This window comes from Carassius gibelio, chromosome A17 (genome assembly GCF_023724105.1).
Source record: "Carassius gibelio isolate Cgi1373 ecotype wild population from Czech Republic chromosome A17, carGib1.2-hapl.c, whole genome shotgun sequence".
Classification (NCBI taxonomy): domain Eukaryota; kingdom Metazoa; phylum Chordata; class Actinopteri; order Cypriniformes; family Cyprinidae; genus Carassius; species Carassius gibelio.
Genome location: NC_068387.1, coordinates 22,413,504 through 22,431,085, shown reverse-complemented (window position 1 = coordinate 22,431,085; position 17,582 = coordinate 22,413,504). Strand labels below are relative to the sequence as shown.

The window sequence follows — 17,582 nt, the reverse complement described above, 5'->3', positions numbered from 1 at the left end:
GCTGGTTTTATGTCAGATTTTGTGTCTGTTGCGAGCGGTTCTGATCATTATCTGTTTGTCTGTCTGCATTATCTCACTCTGTGCATCTGTGTCTCTTTTGGGAGTGTGTGCGGTTGTATGTGTTTCTGTGAGCGAATGTGATGTGTGAAAGTCTGTGTGGCTAAGAAACGGGTACATATTATCTGACACTCTCTAGATGGAATGAAATTGATCAGTATCAGGAAGTCGACGGTTCCTTGAACAGGATTTTATGCACCCTGTACTTTTCATTGACTGCCATTCAGAATTGTCTGTCTGACGCAAGGGCATATTAAATTGATCACAAGTGCCAGTAAAGACATTTATAATAAAAGATTGCAAAGGATTTCTTTTTCAAATAAATGCTGTTCTTTGGGATTTTTATTTTATTCATCAAAAATTTCTGAAAAAAAGTGTCACCTTTCCATAAAAATCTTGAGCAGCAAGTTTTCATCATTGATTAAAAAAAAAATAATGGTTCATGATCTTGTGAAAACTGCTGAAAATTCAGCTTTGTCTTTACTGGAATTAATTTCATTTTAAAATAATTGAAAACAGAGAACTGTGGAAGCTTATTTCCACCACCGGATAAAAAATAAATAAAAATGTCTAAATTGAAGTTATAAACATGCAAATTCAGCCTTGGGGAGCCTAAAAGACTTTCGAAAATCTTGCAGGCTCTAAACTTTTGACCAGTGATGTATATCAATTTTACTTCATTGTATTAAAGTAGATGTTTTACTAGTATCAATATTTTTTAGTTACAGGCATATAAAAAATTTACTTTTTTAATTGTGTTTACATTTTTAAGGCTTTTAAAAAAAGTGTTAAATTCACCCAAAATTTTAAAGGAACGATATATAAAGTATGATATGACCCCGTTAACAGTGATTGTTTTTATTTTTCTGTTTCAGGAGCATATAATCAAGCATATCCTGACCTCTGCCAGAGATGAGCCTTCTGCACCAGCGAGGTACAAGCCCTGAACACAACCACCTTGTCTTAGTCAAAGCTGTGACTTATTAGAAGTTACCACATTTACTCGGACATGTTGTGCTGTGGAGCTTAGGGAAATGACACAAGATTGAATTCAGCCCGCAGCATTTCCTGATCCCATTCCCCTAAACTCTTCACATCATTTCCTCTTCTATCCCTCCACTAAATATAAAAAGTTTAGAAAAACCTTAGCTAGGTGTTTCATATTAAATAATTAACCTGTTTGCAAAATACTACATGTAAAGTTGGTACTCAACCAGAATAAGCTGTTTTTTTTTAATGCAACTAGCTTCGTTTAAATGCAGGACTGTAGCTTATCCGTTAAATTATCACTCACAAAAGTTGAGAGGATTGACGCTGTCATATTCATATTTTGTATTCCTCATTTTGCATCAAATCACACAAGGAATATGACTATAAATGAAAACCTGCAATACATTTAAAAAAATGGACAGATCAGATAATGAACAAGTATATATGAAATTCTGAAATGCATCAGCAATTTATTAAATGTAAGTTTCAAACCTTTCATATTTGACATTGTTACAAAAGTGCCAAAATATGTTAGAATTAGGCCTAGCCTATTACTCAAAATCTTCCTAACAATAAGCTACCTTTTCTATCATTTTTTTTTTTTTTTTTTTTTTTTATGGCATAATGGACACATCTTTAAATGTAATTTAAACATGCAAAGTTAATACTGTCCGGTACTGTACAATAAAAAGTAAGCACACTTCAAGCACTGCCATAATATTAGATAGCTGGAACATTTAGGCTATATGATGAATAATTTGAGATTAAATGTTATAATTTTTTATTAGCCAATTATTGTAATATTACCATTGATTTATTTCATTATTTTTTATCTTTATTTACAAGTTAAAATGCAACAATTCCAGCTTTATTGAGCAATGGTGTTATTTGTGCCACATGGTGATGAATTTAAGAACAAGTTTCATATGTGATTATCTAAAGCACAACAACATCTCCATATCTAAAGCACGAGATTTTGCATTTGTAAGATGTTCGAAGTTTAATTTAAATGTGATGGAAGTTATCATTTATTTTAAATTAAAGGTCTCTCTTGGTTCCTTTTATTTTGTCAGGTGTGTGGCTCTCTGTAGTCTGGGTATTTGGCTCTGTGAAGAGCTGGTTCATGGCACTCAGCATCCGCAGATCAAAGAAGCACTCAATGTCATCTGTGTCACCCTCAAGGTAACGCATGCTTGGTTATACAACAACATGTACATATATTCTGCTGTTAAAGATTGATTATAAACAGAATAGAAGCGTCTGTGTTGTAAAAGAACCTTCACTGGCAATGTAAGTGAGAACAGCAGAGAAATGATGGCATTGCCCTTGGCCTGAGTCTTCTGAAGCCGTTCCTGATGCCTGGGCTCACTGCACTGGCACAAGTGTGTTCGGTTCATCCAGAAGAAGATTATTCCATACTCCCTGCACCCACCTCTACCAGCCTTCCTAAATCTGGACCGTCAACATGTTTGGCTTCTCTGCTTCTCACAGACAGAAGGCTAATCCACTGAAAAATGCACGCTTCAGAGACTTCCATGAATTATTACATTTCTGTCTGAAATGAAGGCTAGAGCCAAAAGACACACACACTCATACTCAAACTCCGGTCCAATCAGAAAAGTCTGTTTGTGTTCGGGTCAATTATATTGGTTTTTCAGAGAATCTGGTTTAGGTGGAGGGTTAGACATGAGGGTCTCTCTCCTTTGGGTGCGTTCCATGAAGCAGAATTAGGCAAAGACTCATCCCGTCTTAATCAGCTCAGATGAGGCCCACGACACAATTTTGCAGTTTTGCTCCACACATTTCTGAGCACGTTAAAGTTGCTGATTGCCTCAATTTTAACCACTAATACCTTCCTCCCAGTTCTCAAATAAAACCGTTGCCCTGGTGGCCTCGGACATTTTGCACCTGCTCATAAATTATGTGGACGAACTGCAGAAATTCCCGCCGGACACTCCAAAGAAAATAGTGGAGGTAAAGTCAGTCACAGTGCAAGTAAGCTGAATTTTAAGTTGGTTTGGATTTGTTAAGAAGATACTAATGTTAATTTCCTGCTTCGTAGGTCCTTATTGCAACCATCACTTACCTTCTTCCAGCTACAGAGTCTTCCCCTCATGAGCTGGATAAGAGGGTATGTACCCCAACATAATGAAAGAACCCAATCATGTACATTTGAAATAAATGCTTTTTTACAACCAGCAGCTCATAATGGTTTTTGTTAAAGAGAATGCACACCTAAAAACCAGAACAGTTTGTCCTATCTAGATGCAACACATCAAGTCATTTTCCTGTTCTTACTAAAAAAGAAATGCTTTATAAAGCAACTAAGCAATCTGTTTGCTATATTAAAAGTCCTCTGAAGCAATGTGATGGGTTTGAGCAAGAATAGTAATATGCATTGCTAAGAATTTCATCTGGACAACTTTAAAAGTGATTTTTTTAAGTATTTAGATTTTATTGCACCCTCAGATTAAAGAGTCAAAAGCATACATCAAAGGAAAGCTTATTTATTCAGCTTTCAGATGATGTATAAATTTCAATTTAGAGAAATTGACCCTGATGACTGGTTTTGTGGTCCAGGCACACACACACACACACACACACACATATATATAAATCAAAAAGACTTTTTTGATTTTTTTTTTTTATTAATTATAAATAAATAAAAATGTTACGTTAAAAAATGTACCACAGTTTCAACAAAAATATTAAGCAGCACTGTTTTCCACACTGATAATAAAAAATCTTTCTTGAGCAGTAAATCAGCGTATTAAAATTATTTCTAGAATATTTTAAAATTTAAATAAAAAATTTAATTTATGCATTTAGCAGACACTTTTATCCAAAGCGACTTACAGTGCATTCAGTCTATACATTTTTACCTATCATGTGCTCCCGGGCAATCGAACCCCCAACCCTTTCTACCGATTGAGCTACAGGAACACTATTTAATTTAATTTAATTTTGAAGGATCATGTGACACTTTTTTCAGTAATTAACTTCATTTCTAAATATATCGAAATGGAAAGCATTTATTTTGAATAATTTTGTTCATTTTATTTATTTTACTTTATATCTTTCCAGCTGGTTGTGTCTCTGCTACTGTGCTTGCTGGACTGGGTGATGGCTCTACCTCCTAAAACTCTCCTGCAGCCGATCCAAAGAGCCTCAGAAAATGAGAAAACTGACAAGTCCATCCTCAGCTGCATCTATAAAGTACGAGGCCAACACTCACACCTGCTATTAAACATAATTTTTATATCTTTATATACATCAATTAAATTTTTGTCTGTGAATTACATGCCCTGTGAAACAACTAAAGACATAAACTCCACTCTGTATTTCTTTGTATTTCTAACTCATTTGTCCATCTGTCAGGTCCTCCATGGCTGTGTATATGGAGCTCAGAGCTTCAGCAACCCCAATTACTTCCCCATTCACCTGTCTGACTTGAGCAGCCCAGACTACGACCCCTTCCTACTACTGGAGAACCTGAAGGAGCCAGAGCCACTCCATTCACCCGACTCTGAACGCTCCTCTAAACTGCAGCCTGTCACTGAAGGTGAGTGCATGTCTTCTGCCTCTCTCGTACTTGTTTTGACCTTCTTTAAAGGGGTCATATGATGCTTTTTTTTTTTTTAAGATTATTATTTTGTGTATTTGGTGTAACAGAATATGTTGACATGCTTTAATGTTCAAAAAACACATTATTTTTTAAATACTGTACATAATTGTAGATCCTCTATGCTCCCTTTCTCTCAAACACTTCGTTTTCTACAAAGTCCCTCCTCCGACAAGAGCGGTCTGCTCTGATTGGCCAACTGACCCAGTACATTGTGATTGGTCGAACACTGCAAGCACTTGTTGGAAATGTAATGCCCCTTTCCATAATCGGGACCTTCATCTTTCAAAATAAATGTAATAATAATATAATAATAATAATAAAAAAGTGCTTTTCCTTTCTTCATGTCTCCCTGACATGGCTGCTTCAACACTAACTGCAGTTACTGAAACCATGCCTTCTTTCTTTGCGTTAACATTTGGATGGCATTACGCAAATATTTCCACAGTGACATAGACATGTGGGGGCGTGTTTGAATGAGCAGTTTTAGGGGTGCATGGCCGAGTCTTAACTTTGATAAAGAAGACCTCTTTGGATATGAGACTTAAGTCTTTGCAACTTCACAGATTTTCTTTATGCACCAAGAGCTTGTAACATTCCAAAGAGAAAGGAAAACTGTATGCATCATATGACCCCTTTAAATCTCTTGTGTTTATGCATTTGATATTTTAGCCAGGTCCGGCAATCACTTTTGTCTTTCTCCAGTTTCCTACGCCTTGTCCTAACCAGTTGCAACATGACAAGTTTTGATCATCAAGTAATTTGCCTTGTAACGTTATTACACGACAGCGTTTTACTTGCATTAACATAGAACTGAATTGATCATTTCTGACTGTTGCAGTAGGATAAGACAAACACACAGAAAAAAACAGAGCTTTCTGCACAGTGTTAACACCACCCACCACATTTCTCCTATCTTTATAACCTTCTTTAGTTAAAATATGCAGATCAGATCAGAAGTAGTAGGAATGAACTAGATAAATGTTATCACTGAATCTATTTGCTCCCTCATGCTAGTTTCAGTGTGTATCAGGGAGAGGGTGGGTTTGAGATTGACAGCTGGGGGCTGGTTTCCTGTGCTGCCATTGCTGTGTCTCTCTCCATCAGGCGAAAATAACTAATCATTAAAACCCTGAGTGAGACATGTGTCCACCACTTTCCTACCTCCATTACTCTTGAAATTACTCCTAGTGCTGGATTCTTGCTAGATCGGAGGGCACTCGGTGGCTGAGGTGGTCCCTACAGAAGACTGCTTCATCCGGATAAAATCCCTCCCCCTGAGAGCTCCGGTTTAAGAATGTTTTGGCTCATTAAGGCAGTAGAGAGTGTTGCTGAATGTGATTGGTGTGGTGTGTTGATTGTGGGGGAGTGGGCCTCTGGCACGTCGAGTGCACTGGTATTGGGCTGCTCTCCGCATGGTTTCTTTGTGAGGCCTGGCAGAGTGTGAAGAAGGAGTGTCTCTGTCGGGAGCTTCTTACCAGCATCGAGGCATCTGCACCTCTCCCCAGGCATTCTGCATTCTTCATCACACCCTAATGTCCCTGTATTCACACAAGCCGTCTTCATCCGTCTGCACCTTCACTCATCCCAGCTCTGCAGGAGTTTAACACTGATAGATCTGAAAATCACTACATCCCTGTTGAAACGAGTGCCTAAACTCTATTCCTTTACTTGTTTCTAACACCTCTTCATCACGGCAGTTTCTCCATTTCTCTCACTTTCTGATTTTTTATTAAATTCTGCAGCATAGATTTGGGGATGGATCAACCGATTAGTCGATTTTAGAGATCAACCATCTCTAAAAAGTAGCATTTAAATTTATTCACATTAACACTGAACAGAACAGAATTTTAATTTTATTATTATTTTTTTTTTTTACATTGTTTTATATTATTTTTGCTCCATTAGTTAAATCTGCATGTAAAAATGCCAATTTATGTAAGAAGCATGGCTGATTATGTCAGATGACAGCAAACTAGACATACTACTGATTGGTCAATAAGATGTTCAGTCAAGTTGATTGTTAAATTCTGTTGTTAAGAACATTCCAAATAGATTGAAACTGAGCTTGAGAGGACTTCACTGTTGCTAAAAACTTGGTTAGATTAGCCAAAAAAAAAACTTCAGAAATGAACACCCAAGTAGTAAGGGATAAGTGTAGAACTTTATGAATCATAGGCACTGTTTTTGAAAATCTCTTGAGGTTTCTGCACATACAACTTCTTATAAATACATCTTTGTATTTTTGACTATTTGTAGTGAGGAGCCGTATTCAGCAAGGCCTGATTTCAATTGCGGCACGCACAGTCATATCCCACCTGGTCAACCACCTGGGTCACTATCCGATGAGTGGTGGTCCAGCCACTCTTACCAGCCAGGTATGCGAGAACCAGGATAACCCATACAGCGAGAGTGCAGACCTGACCCCTGAGCTTTTCGACGCACCCAACTTGCAGTTCTTCGTGCTCAATGGCACCACCCTGCTGTCCTATCTACAGATCCGGGCAGAGGACGGTCTGCCCGGTGGCGGGATGTCAGCAGGCCTCACCACCACCAGTGCCTGCGTTCGGGTGATCGTGAGGGACATTTCCGGAAAACACTCCTGGGACTCTGCTATACTGTATGGTCCACCTCAATGCATCACTCCTAGTCAAACTGTGCACCACTACTCTAATCAAGCAGGGGGTGGTAGAGAACGTGGCCAAGATGAGGACAGTCTAGAAAGAGGCAGTCAAGAAGAACCAGAGGATGGAGCTTTTTTTCAGGAGAATGAAGAGGACCTGGATGAGGAAGAGGGGAAAGAAGACGGGGAAGAGGAAGAACTTGAGGAAGTGGATGAAGAGGAAGAGGCAGGGTTGGAACTAATGGCTCCACAGGCCAAACGGCGATGCAGAGAGGTGATCCCAAACTGGGACTCCTTGCAGGATGGGGAGGACGCCCTGGATGAGATGCTGCAGTACCTGGGATACTCCAGCCCAGAGTGCCTACAACGCACTGGCACACCGCTCAACATTCCAGCCCTGCCGCCCACTTGCGTGTCTGAGAAGCAAGAGAATGATGTCATCAATGCCATCCTGAAGCAGTGTGCCGAAGAGCGGGACTTCGCACTCTATCGTGGGAATGACCTGAGCATGAGGGCTGTAGTGCAGCAAGAGCCAAGCCCACAGAGACCCCAGTCAGCCTTCTACTACTGCAAACTGCTCCTCAACATACTGGGCATGAACTCCTGGGAAAAGAGGTAGGACTAATCACCTCATGAATAGACATTGCAGTTGCAATAGCCTGGTAATCCTATAGGATATACTAAAAAAATATATATTTTTTTACATTTTGTTGGTCTACCTTATCAAACACATCCAATTCCGTTCTAACAGCCTCTCTACTACTGAGCTGATGACTTGTATCAGGTGTGACAGATGAGGCAGGCATACAAAATATGCAATGCTGGTGGGCCTCCATGACATGTTTAAAAACCCTTGTTATAGAATATCTACAAGTACAAATCCTATTTATAACAAATGTTTTTGGGATGGTGTACCAGACCAACATGTCTCCCTTAAGCCGAGTTCACACTGCACAATTTTAGCATGATTTTTCACTCGCCTTTGCGAAATCGCAGACAAATGCCCGAAACAGAGGCAAATCGGTGCACGTTCACGCAAGTGACAATCACTCACTGTGAATTATCAAAAACGCGATCTGAGGGAATCGCTGACACGTTGCCGATGCCAGCAAAATATTTGGCATGCTAAATATCTGGAGCTGTCGGCGATTCACAATCATGCTTTGTATAATGATTTCTGACTGAAAACTATCGGGGTGCTCCGATCACGATCGGCGGATCGTTATGCGCATCTCGTCAGTAAAGCCGATCGGCCGATCGTGATCGGAGCACCCCTAGAAAACTACATCGTCGATGACCTACAGCCAATAAGAGACCAAGATACAGGGCAGAGGGAAGTTCGGGGAGGAGTTATAGACCAGAATGTCAGTATTTTTGTAGATATATGAACAATTATATCATACAGAAACAAGCACAAACATTTGCTTGACCAGCCACAACATCAGCATAAGAACACACAACCCCTGCTCCCTGCATCTCCCTCCTGAATAATCTGTTTTTCTTTTTCTCCTTGTAGCTGGAAATCAGCTAACAAACAGTTAGCGGGCTTCGGTCTGGTTTCTTGCATTATTTCCTTATCACTTCTTGCATGTTTTTTTGTGGAACTTAGTTAGCAGACCAGACAGCTGTCGGCTATTCTTCCTATTGTGAAGTCATGCAATGTGAAACCCGCTGTCGCCGATCCATTGTGCAGTGTGAACACAGCAGCAACTGAATACTACCACAGATAGTCACACAGTGTCAAAACAATGACGATCCGATGAGTTTGAAAATCGTGCCGTGTGAACTCGGCATTATATGAGCAATCAATTTCAGGTCTTGGAGTCTCTACTAATGTGCTTCGTTGATTCAGGTGTCTGATTAGGAAGAGATTGAAAATGTGTAGAATTGGGGTGCCTCCAGGAACGGGTTGGGAAACCCTGTTGTATCCTACTGTTTGCAGGTTTGGGATGATGCCTAAAAATTTGCAATGTCGAACATCTATTGGAGCAATCCTTTAAAAAAAAAAAAAAGTCCTAATATCAGGCATCATAATGTCCGTTGTGGTTTCCCCATGCTAGAGTTGCTATTTTTTCCAGGATTTACAAAAATCTAAAGACAATTTCCCAAGATGTTTGTAAGAATACAAGTGCAATTCATGAAAAATGATTTTAATTAAAAATGTCTAATACTTTAAGAACATCTTCTGCAGTCTTTTTGCGCTGTCTGCATATCACTGTAATAATCATTATTAGTGAATCGATAAATGACTTGACGGGAGTTCATCGCTCCAAGTCACAATTTTTAATGCTCTGTCTATTAAATGTTTTATTATTTTTTTAGCTTGTCTCAAGAATCTGTCATCTCAAGTATTCATGTACCATACCCAAAGTCATACACTTCTTCTTTTCCACCATTTTAGTTGAGTCTTTTGGGCAGTTAGTTCCACTGACCACGATTCTGCCGATTCTGTCTTTATCTTAGCTTTGTTTAACTTTCATATCCGTTTAATCCTTTGGTCTGGGAATTAAGTTTTCAGCAACACTTAATCAAATCATCCTGCCATTTTTTCCCCAAAAGAATCACTACATTGTTTTGCTAGAGTTTGTTAGCACAATCTGGGTGATGCTTTTGGTGTTTAAGGCCGATAATGCATCATGTAAACATCCTGTTTGCTCGCACCTCTCCCTGATTGTGCAGAGCCATGTTAATCTACTTTGAACAGTCAACAGCTTTCTGATTAGCTTATCCAACAATAGATGCTACAGTGCTGCTGACTTGCTGGGCAAACATCAGTTTCCATCCCCCTCAAAATGCCTAATGATTCCCTCATTGCTTTTGACTGTAAGGGTTCAATCCCATACCATTTTGTGGTATTACAGAGAATGGTCAAATATTTCCAGATGACAAATAATTGGAAAATTGGGGTTATTTAAAAATTTTTTTTTACATTGAATGTAATGGCATTAATTTTCATGATATACATGGTCTGTTATGAGATTAATGAAGGAAAATTATTTTTTCACAATTCCCTAATGTGGGGGCAGGCGGCTTTTCTTAAACAGCTCTGGGTGTGCGGTGTTTGTGTGTGTGTGTGTGTGTGTGTGAGCACGCATGCAGCTTTTATGGGGGATTAATTCTTGAGGGGTCTGTTATCTGCCGAGCAGCCGCGGTACTTTTCATTCTTGCCTGATACATCGGGTGAAAATAAAAGGCTGCTACCTTTCGAATGTGGCTGGAGGGTTATTATGAGTTGGAGAGCTGGGAGAAAATGCATAGGGGCTGTTTAATGAGGAATTGTCCTGCTGCTGCTCTCCAGGCATTCATGTATCATTTATCCATGGTCAGAGACTAAGGCATTGCAATCCGCCGGGCCATTGTGTGTGTGAGCGCGCTCCTAATGTCGGCCTTTTATGCCGTTCGCGCATTCGCCTCCTGAAATGGCTCACTTTCAATGGAGAAAATGAAGACCATTACATTGCAACAAGCTAATAAAGAGACCCCAGCTCAAAGAAAAAGAGAACAAAACAAAAAGTCCTTTTAGAGAGCATCGTGTGGTTTTCCACATGACTCGCTTGGAGGGAGCGAAAGATAAAGAAGGGGAAAGGGAGAAAGTAACTGAACTCTGAACTATAAAAGCTGCAGATGGAAAGAAGTCGCATTATCTTAGATTTATGGTCTTTTTTTTTTTTTTATGATCTGTAGGTTTTTGTTTCACGCCTCATCGTGTCATAAGATGTTTTTCAGTGCAGGATCTTCCATTGTTTGTTTTCATTTTCGTTTCTGTTGCGGTGTCAGATTTTCCAGGAGTCTGTGAGAAAAACAAGGAAGATGGTAATTAAGCAGGCGGACGCTTAATGGAAGAGATCTAATGCACAGTCTAGAACAGCGCTTCTCCAAATAGCATCTTTGAGCCATAGCTAGAGCGTCCAAAAAATCTATCTATTTATCAGTATGTCTATCTTTCTGTTGTTTTGTCTATTGTCTGTCAATTCTTCTGTCTGCCTGTCATTATATCTATTTAGAAATCTTTCTTTTGCCCTTGATCACCTTCCTGTGTGTAAGCTAATCATAGATGCGTCATCTGGTGAAATATTTCTCTTCATTAGATTTCATGTTTAAATGTCCTGTCTCCAGAAACAGTTTCCACCTGCTGAAGAAGAACGAAAAACTATTGAGAGAGCTGAAGAATCTGGATTCAAGGCAGTGGTATGTAGTGTTGTTTCTTTTAAAGCTGTTAGGAAAGGTCTTGTAAGAGTAAAGCGGTGGGGGTGGGAACATAGCATTTACCTGTCTTTGAGACAACCTGATAAAAGTGTATGCATGTTTTGCTCCAAAATGTACTTTCTTTCCTATTTAAATTTTTTCAGTCGTGAAACACACAAGATTGCGGTGTTTTACGTGGCAGAGGGGCAGGAAGACAAGCACTCAATACTGTCCAACACCGCCGGGAGTCAGGCCTATGAAGACTTTGTGTCAGGCCTGGGCTGGGAGGTAAAATCTTGATAATTAATTGCTGGGAGACAATTCATTAATAAAAGTTATATATATATTTAAATATTACAATATTTATTTGATATTAATGCATGGGCCCTAACAAACTCTTTCCTCAATGTTCAGGTGAACTTAACGAGTCATTGTGGTTTCATGGGCGGCCTGCAGAGGAACAAGAGCACGGGTTTGACCATGCCCTACTTCGCCACTTCTACAGTTGAAGTCATGTTCCACGTCTCCACACGCATGCCTCCGGACTCCGACGACTCGCTCACTAAAAAGGTAAACTTGTAGAACACTGCATTTTAAAGTCAACTTTAGCCAGGTTATATGACAAATTTCTACCAGTGTTACTTTAGTATTCTTTAGACCCTAGTATTTATCAGTAATTTGAATTAGCTTTTGTTTTTTACGTTTTCAGGTTTCATGTTAGTTAAAGTTTTAGTATGTGCTTACAACATTTTAATTAGTTGTTGTTTTTTAATATTTCTATATAGATTTAATTTCTTTTAATTTCCGTTATAAGTAAATCATCACCTTTTTCAAAGTTTAACTTTTTTAATCAAAATGTTTTTTTTTTTCAGTTTGATTTTAATAAACCAAAATAATTTATAATGTTTATAGTTTTAATTACCTATAGCAAAATGATTTTTACCAAAAAAGGTATCTTTATGTAGATAACCCCTGCATTCAGTATAACTTACTCTCTTCTGCTAAACACAATGAAGGTATTTCTTAAGAGTGTTTCACCTATTTTTGTTCACACATTAAAGTCTAAGTGGTACATCTAAATAACCCATTTAGCAGCTTAGTCAACTGGACTGGAGCTTTGCTTCATGAACACATATCTCCATACTAGTACACCGGTCTCATTAGAACAAGCAGAAATCTTGTTTTCCATCACTCAAAAGCTGTTGACTCTCTAAAGAGTTAAACTTTCCCCCTGCCAGCTCACCTGTGAAAGGCCTTTCAGATTGTAGTCTGTGTCATTTCTTTCATAGCTCTTCTGTCTGGAGTTTTCTCCAGCAGTGCAGCTCTGCTCCTCCTGTGCGATGGGTGAAGTGGGACACAGAACCTTTCTGACCTGTGCGTTCACACCTCATCATTAAACCTAACCCAGGCTAATCTGAGGGGTGGGACACTTATACCTGCCGAGAGCTGCGCTTTTATGTTTCTGGGTTCCCTGTAGAGAGAAAAGGTCCTCTCTGCTGTCAGAACATAGAAAAGGAGAAAGTAATGACTCCTAACAGCTGTACTTTATTCTCTCGTTCTGCCTTTCCCACTGGCTTTTATCTTGTCTCTCTTTTATTTAAAGAGGGATGTTGCACTCTTTCTTTTTTTCACTTTTTTTGCAGTCGATGTGACCTTATGGAGAAACTCTTTCTACAACTGTGTTTCTTCAACTATAGGCACTTTTTTTGCCCTGTGGGCTTTTGTAAATTAAACTCTCTTTAAACGCACCTTTTACATTCTAGCTAGTTTATTATTATTTTTTAGTCTACTAATAATATCCAACAGTGGATATATATCTCAAAAGATGTAGTGTTTAATAGCATGCTATGGTAGAAATGAGGATGTCAAAAAAAAGACTCATTTGTCTTGCTAAGGCTAAATTCATTGCTAAAATTTTATGTATGCCAAATATACACAATACATATTTTTTATATGTTCTTGCATAAATTGATACAGATTTTTAATAGAAAATATTTTGTTATGGGATGTTAAGTTATGTAAAAAAAAATGTCTTCATATATCCCGCTTTTTTCCATTGACACTTTTGTTTCATGGTATGTTAACTTTTTTTTGGGGGGGGGGTATATAAAATGGTTATTATAATTATTAGCAACATTTTTCATTTTGAAGGTAATCAGACAACTGAAGGACAGTTTGTTTTTTTAAAAAAATAGTGATTATTTATTTAAGGTAAGTGCTAATATTGAAGTTCTGGGTCTGAGACAAAGGTAAGCAATAAAAACTAGTAGCTAAAAATGTAATATAAAATAAAAGCATGGTTGCCAAGTCTTTTTTAATGTGACCTTCATATAACAAAAAGAACAATGTTACAAGCTGATACGTTTAATAAAAATCAACCCCTGGGACATTAAAGTGTCCATACTTGAAAAAACACCTGCAAATGTCTGTCTGCATGGGTATTTTTTTCTGTTCAGATGGGCAGCACAAATCTAATAATGTGCAGCATTATCCTTAATGAGCTTGGCTGGAAGGCTGTGATATGGGGATGTTTATGAAGCGGCCAGCTCCATGCCGAATGACCAATCGCTTGTCATTAGAGCTGTCCCCTCACTTCCTCACTCATACGTCTTCTGGGGCAAAGACGAGGAGATAAGGTGTTAATCCTCCCCAAAGACTTATTAATGAACATAGATAGAAATGTGATATTGTTGTGAGGGTCAGTGGGGAGGGTGGGGGGACTACACTGGACCGTTAGATGGACGTTTCATGGGGCGTTTATTCGGTGGTGAAGGGGGGGCTCTAATTAGATTACCACATTTAGTCTGAAATGGTCTTGCCTGCAGCTTATTGTGTCTTCTCTGTTTTTATGAGCTGGGCAGGTATGCTGAAAGGGGGGTTGTGGGATAGTGTCGGGAAGATGTTGGACTGTAATTGGCTTTAAGCAGAAGGATGACAAGATGTAAGGTCCCTTTTCATGGGCCACTGTTTTTAATCCGATGTTTGTCCCTGTTGAGAGAAATGGAGGATGATGAATAACATGCATATTAATGTCAACATGAAGTCATTTACACTACTGTGGTGAACACACTACCATTCAAAAAGTTTGGGGTCAGTAATATGTTTTTTAAGTTATTTTACTCACCAATCCTGCATTTTTTTGATAAAAAATACATTTAATACAACGTAATTTAGTGAATTATTACAATTTCAAATAACTTTTCTGTTTTAAAATGTCATTTATGTATGTGATGCAAAGCTGAATTTTCCAATACTCCAGTCTTTAGTATCGCATGATCCTTCAGAAATCAGTACTAATGTGCTGATTGTAATTTAGTGCATTTCTTATTATCGATGTAGAAAACAGCCTAATATTTTTGTAGGTTTTTTTTTTCATGATGCTTCGAGATTTCAAAACAGCATTTATTTGAATTTTTATAACATTATAAATGTATTTACTGTTGCTTTTGAGCAATTTAATGCATCCTTGCTCAATAAAAGTATTCATTTATTTTTTTCAATATCTTACTGCCCCAAAACCTCTGAAAAAGTAGGAGTCGCAAAAACTGTTAAAGTCATTTAAAATATTACATTTATACATGGGTTCATAGGAGGAAAAGAAAATGCAGAACTGTTGAAACGTATCTTTTTAAAGGGGTGAACCGATAAATATTGGCCAATCATTAATGTGCATCTCGTCAGTAAAGCCGGTTCTCTAATCAGCTGTAAATTCCATCAGGTGTCTGATTTCACATAGAGCAGCTGTTACACAGAGCCGTTGTTAACTGACTAGCTGCGCAAATAAACGCTGAAAATGAATGTGGATTTGCTAGTCAGTTAACAACGGCTCTGTGTAGTAACAGCCCTACTTTTTAACACAGTAATGCATTAAATGCTCTCATCTTTTTAACACCATAATGCATTCATTACCATAACTGGGGTAGACTAAATCATGTTTCTTTTATAATTCAGACATTTCTTTCTCCCATGTTTTTGTGTCATTGAGGTGACTGAGCATATCTCGCAATAAAAAATCTAATGCAGATCTATATCTTCTCATCCCAATGAGGACAGGCCATTTGAGTTTCTACCACAATGTTGCCATGATCTGTAGCATGGGCTGCCAACCGAATGTGGCATTTTTCAGAATGATATTACATGATTAAACAAAGATGGCCGAGAGATGAAAGAAAATCTCTCAGTCCAGACCACCTTATCGTCCAATAAAACTCCAATCATTTTGTCACACAGACACACACCCTGGAACAAAATGGCAGTCCCTGATCTGCAGCAGTGCAGCTGAAGGCTGAATGTAATTCATGGCTGTAATTTGAGGACGAGGCGTGCGGTGAAGTGATGTGTGGGGTGTTTGGGCTGGTGAAGGGGTTTTGGACTGCCGTCCCTGCCCTGCAGGGGAGCTGAGGGGACCTCCACGCCACGCACGGCTATATTCCACCAAAAATAAGATTGGGTTTGTCCCTGTGCTGCATCGCCTATCATGACTCCTCAGAGGCAAATTGGATTTGCAAGGGCTGCTGGAGAGGCTATCCAGAGCACGATCTTCCGATAGCTGCTCTAAACCATGTTAACTAGACACTAAAGCGTGTCAGCGCGGCCGCTAGAGCCACAGCACACACACGTTTATTTTTCTACCTTTTTTTTTGTTCTCATGGCTGCTGTTTTATGCACTTTTTATCGTCTAACGTGCTCCATGAAGGATTCATAAATTTTTTCCACACCTGCCAATTGCATGTAAATTTAGAAAATGTTGTAATTGACCAAAAATCAGTTGTAATTGTTTCTTACAGTCCATGAAAATGTTATTTAATGTATTATTCTAAAATATAGTTATTAAATATATTATTTAATAATAATATTAAATAACTATTCTAAATAGTTAAGAAATTGTTTTTATTATAATATATAATGGTTATATATTTATTGTCCTTATGTCACACAATTAAAGTAATTTAAAAGAGAATTTAGTAGCCATAAATGTTTCTCAGTCCATGTATATATGATATAACATTTACTTTTGCAATACTTGCCAAGTAAATTGAGAAAATCAACCATAAATGTTTGTTATAGGCAATAAAAACAAATTATTACACATTATTAAATGTTGTATTAAATATATTATATATATATATATATATATATATATATATATATATATATATATATATATATATATATATATATATATATATATATATATATATATATATATATATGTGTGTGTGTGTGTGTGTATATATGTGTGTATATATATATATATATGTGTGTGTGTATATATATATATGTGTGTGTGTATATATATATATATATATATATATATATATATATATATATATATATATAGCTGTTATATTTAATGTATTTTTTTACATTTATATATTTATTATGTTATTTATATTTTATTATTACTTTATTATTTCATATTACCTTGTGGCAATAAATGATTTTGATATGTTTCTTTTTCTTTTTTGTAGCATCATATAAGAACTAGTCTCGACTATATGCATTTGATGGCCAGAGAATGTTTATTTTTGATCTGTTCACTTTAAGAGTAACAGCCTTTCTATGGTCCGCACTGATTTAACTAACTTGAGCCGTAACCGCAAAGCAGAACTCTGCAGTTAAAGAAATGAATGATGTCCAAAGGACAGACTTTGTCATTGGTTGCATAAAGGTTGTGGCATTCGCTCGGGACAGTTGATGGGTCGCTGTGCCCATGGCCTTGGCAGTGATTGAGCAGCGGGTCTTGGGAAGATGGAGTGATCGGTGGAAGATAGATGAGAAGAGGAGAGACGAGGCCGAGTGTCCGTTCTCTCAACTGTCACAGCGCAAGGTTAATAACACTGTAGTGGGCAGCGCTGGACCACAGCTATATGTAGTCGAGATTCAATTCAGACCAGTTAAATGTTTGCATTTGTTTTAGAAACGTGATTGTCATAAAATATGAACTGAATGCAAGCTCAAGGCTTCTTGTATTGTTGCAGAGTAAATAATGCATACAAGTGTATTATGGATGTGTACCCCACAACGAAAGTGAGGTATCACCATTCAGCCTTAACCATATCTTTAAAAAGTATACTTTTAAATCTGTTTGAACAAAAGCAAAAT

At 37.9% G+C, this 17,582-nt stretch overlaps 1 protein-coding gene across 6 annotated transcripts in view; it reads left to right on the top strand.

The window, feature by feature from the left end:
- The window catches only part of LOC128031747 (ral GTPase-activating protein subunit alpha-1), a 62,117-nt gene that overhangs the window by 26,870 nt on the left and 17,665 nt on the right, over positions 1 to 17,582 (top strand). For all 6 annotated transcript variants that reach the window (XM_052620124.1, XM_052620125.1, XM_052620122.1 and 3 more), the window contains 10 exons: positions 933 to 991; positions 2,121 to 2,229; positions 2,911 to 3,021; positions 3,110 to 3,178; positions 4,132 to 4,263; positions 4,426 to 4,609; positions 6,929 to 7,907; positions 11,409 to 11,480; positions 11,642 to 11,765; positions 11,892 to 12,047. In XM_052620124.1, the coding sequence (XP_052476084.1) occupies positions 933 to 991; positions 2,121 to 2,229; positions 2,911 to 3,021; positions 3,110 to 3,178; positions 4,132 to 4,263; positions 4,426 to 4,609; positions 6,929 to 7,907; positions 11,409 to 11,480; positions 11,642 to 11,765; positions 11,892 to 12,047 (1,995 nt within the window). The remainder of the gene's footprint in view (positions 1 to 932; positions 992 to 2,120; positions 2,230 to 2,910; positions 3,022 to 3,109; positions 3,179 to 4,131; positions 4,264 to 4,425; positions 4,610 to 6,928; positions 7,908 to 11,408; positions 11,481 to 11,641; positions 11,766 to 11,891; positions 12,048 to 17,582) is intronic.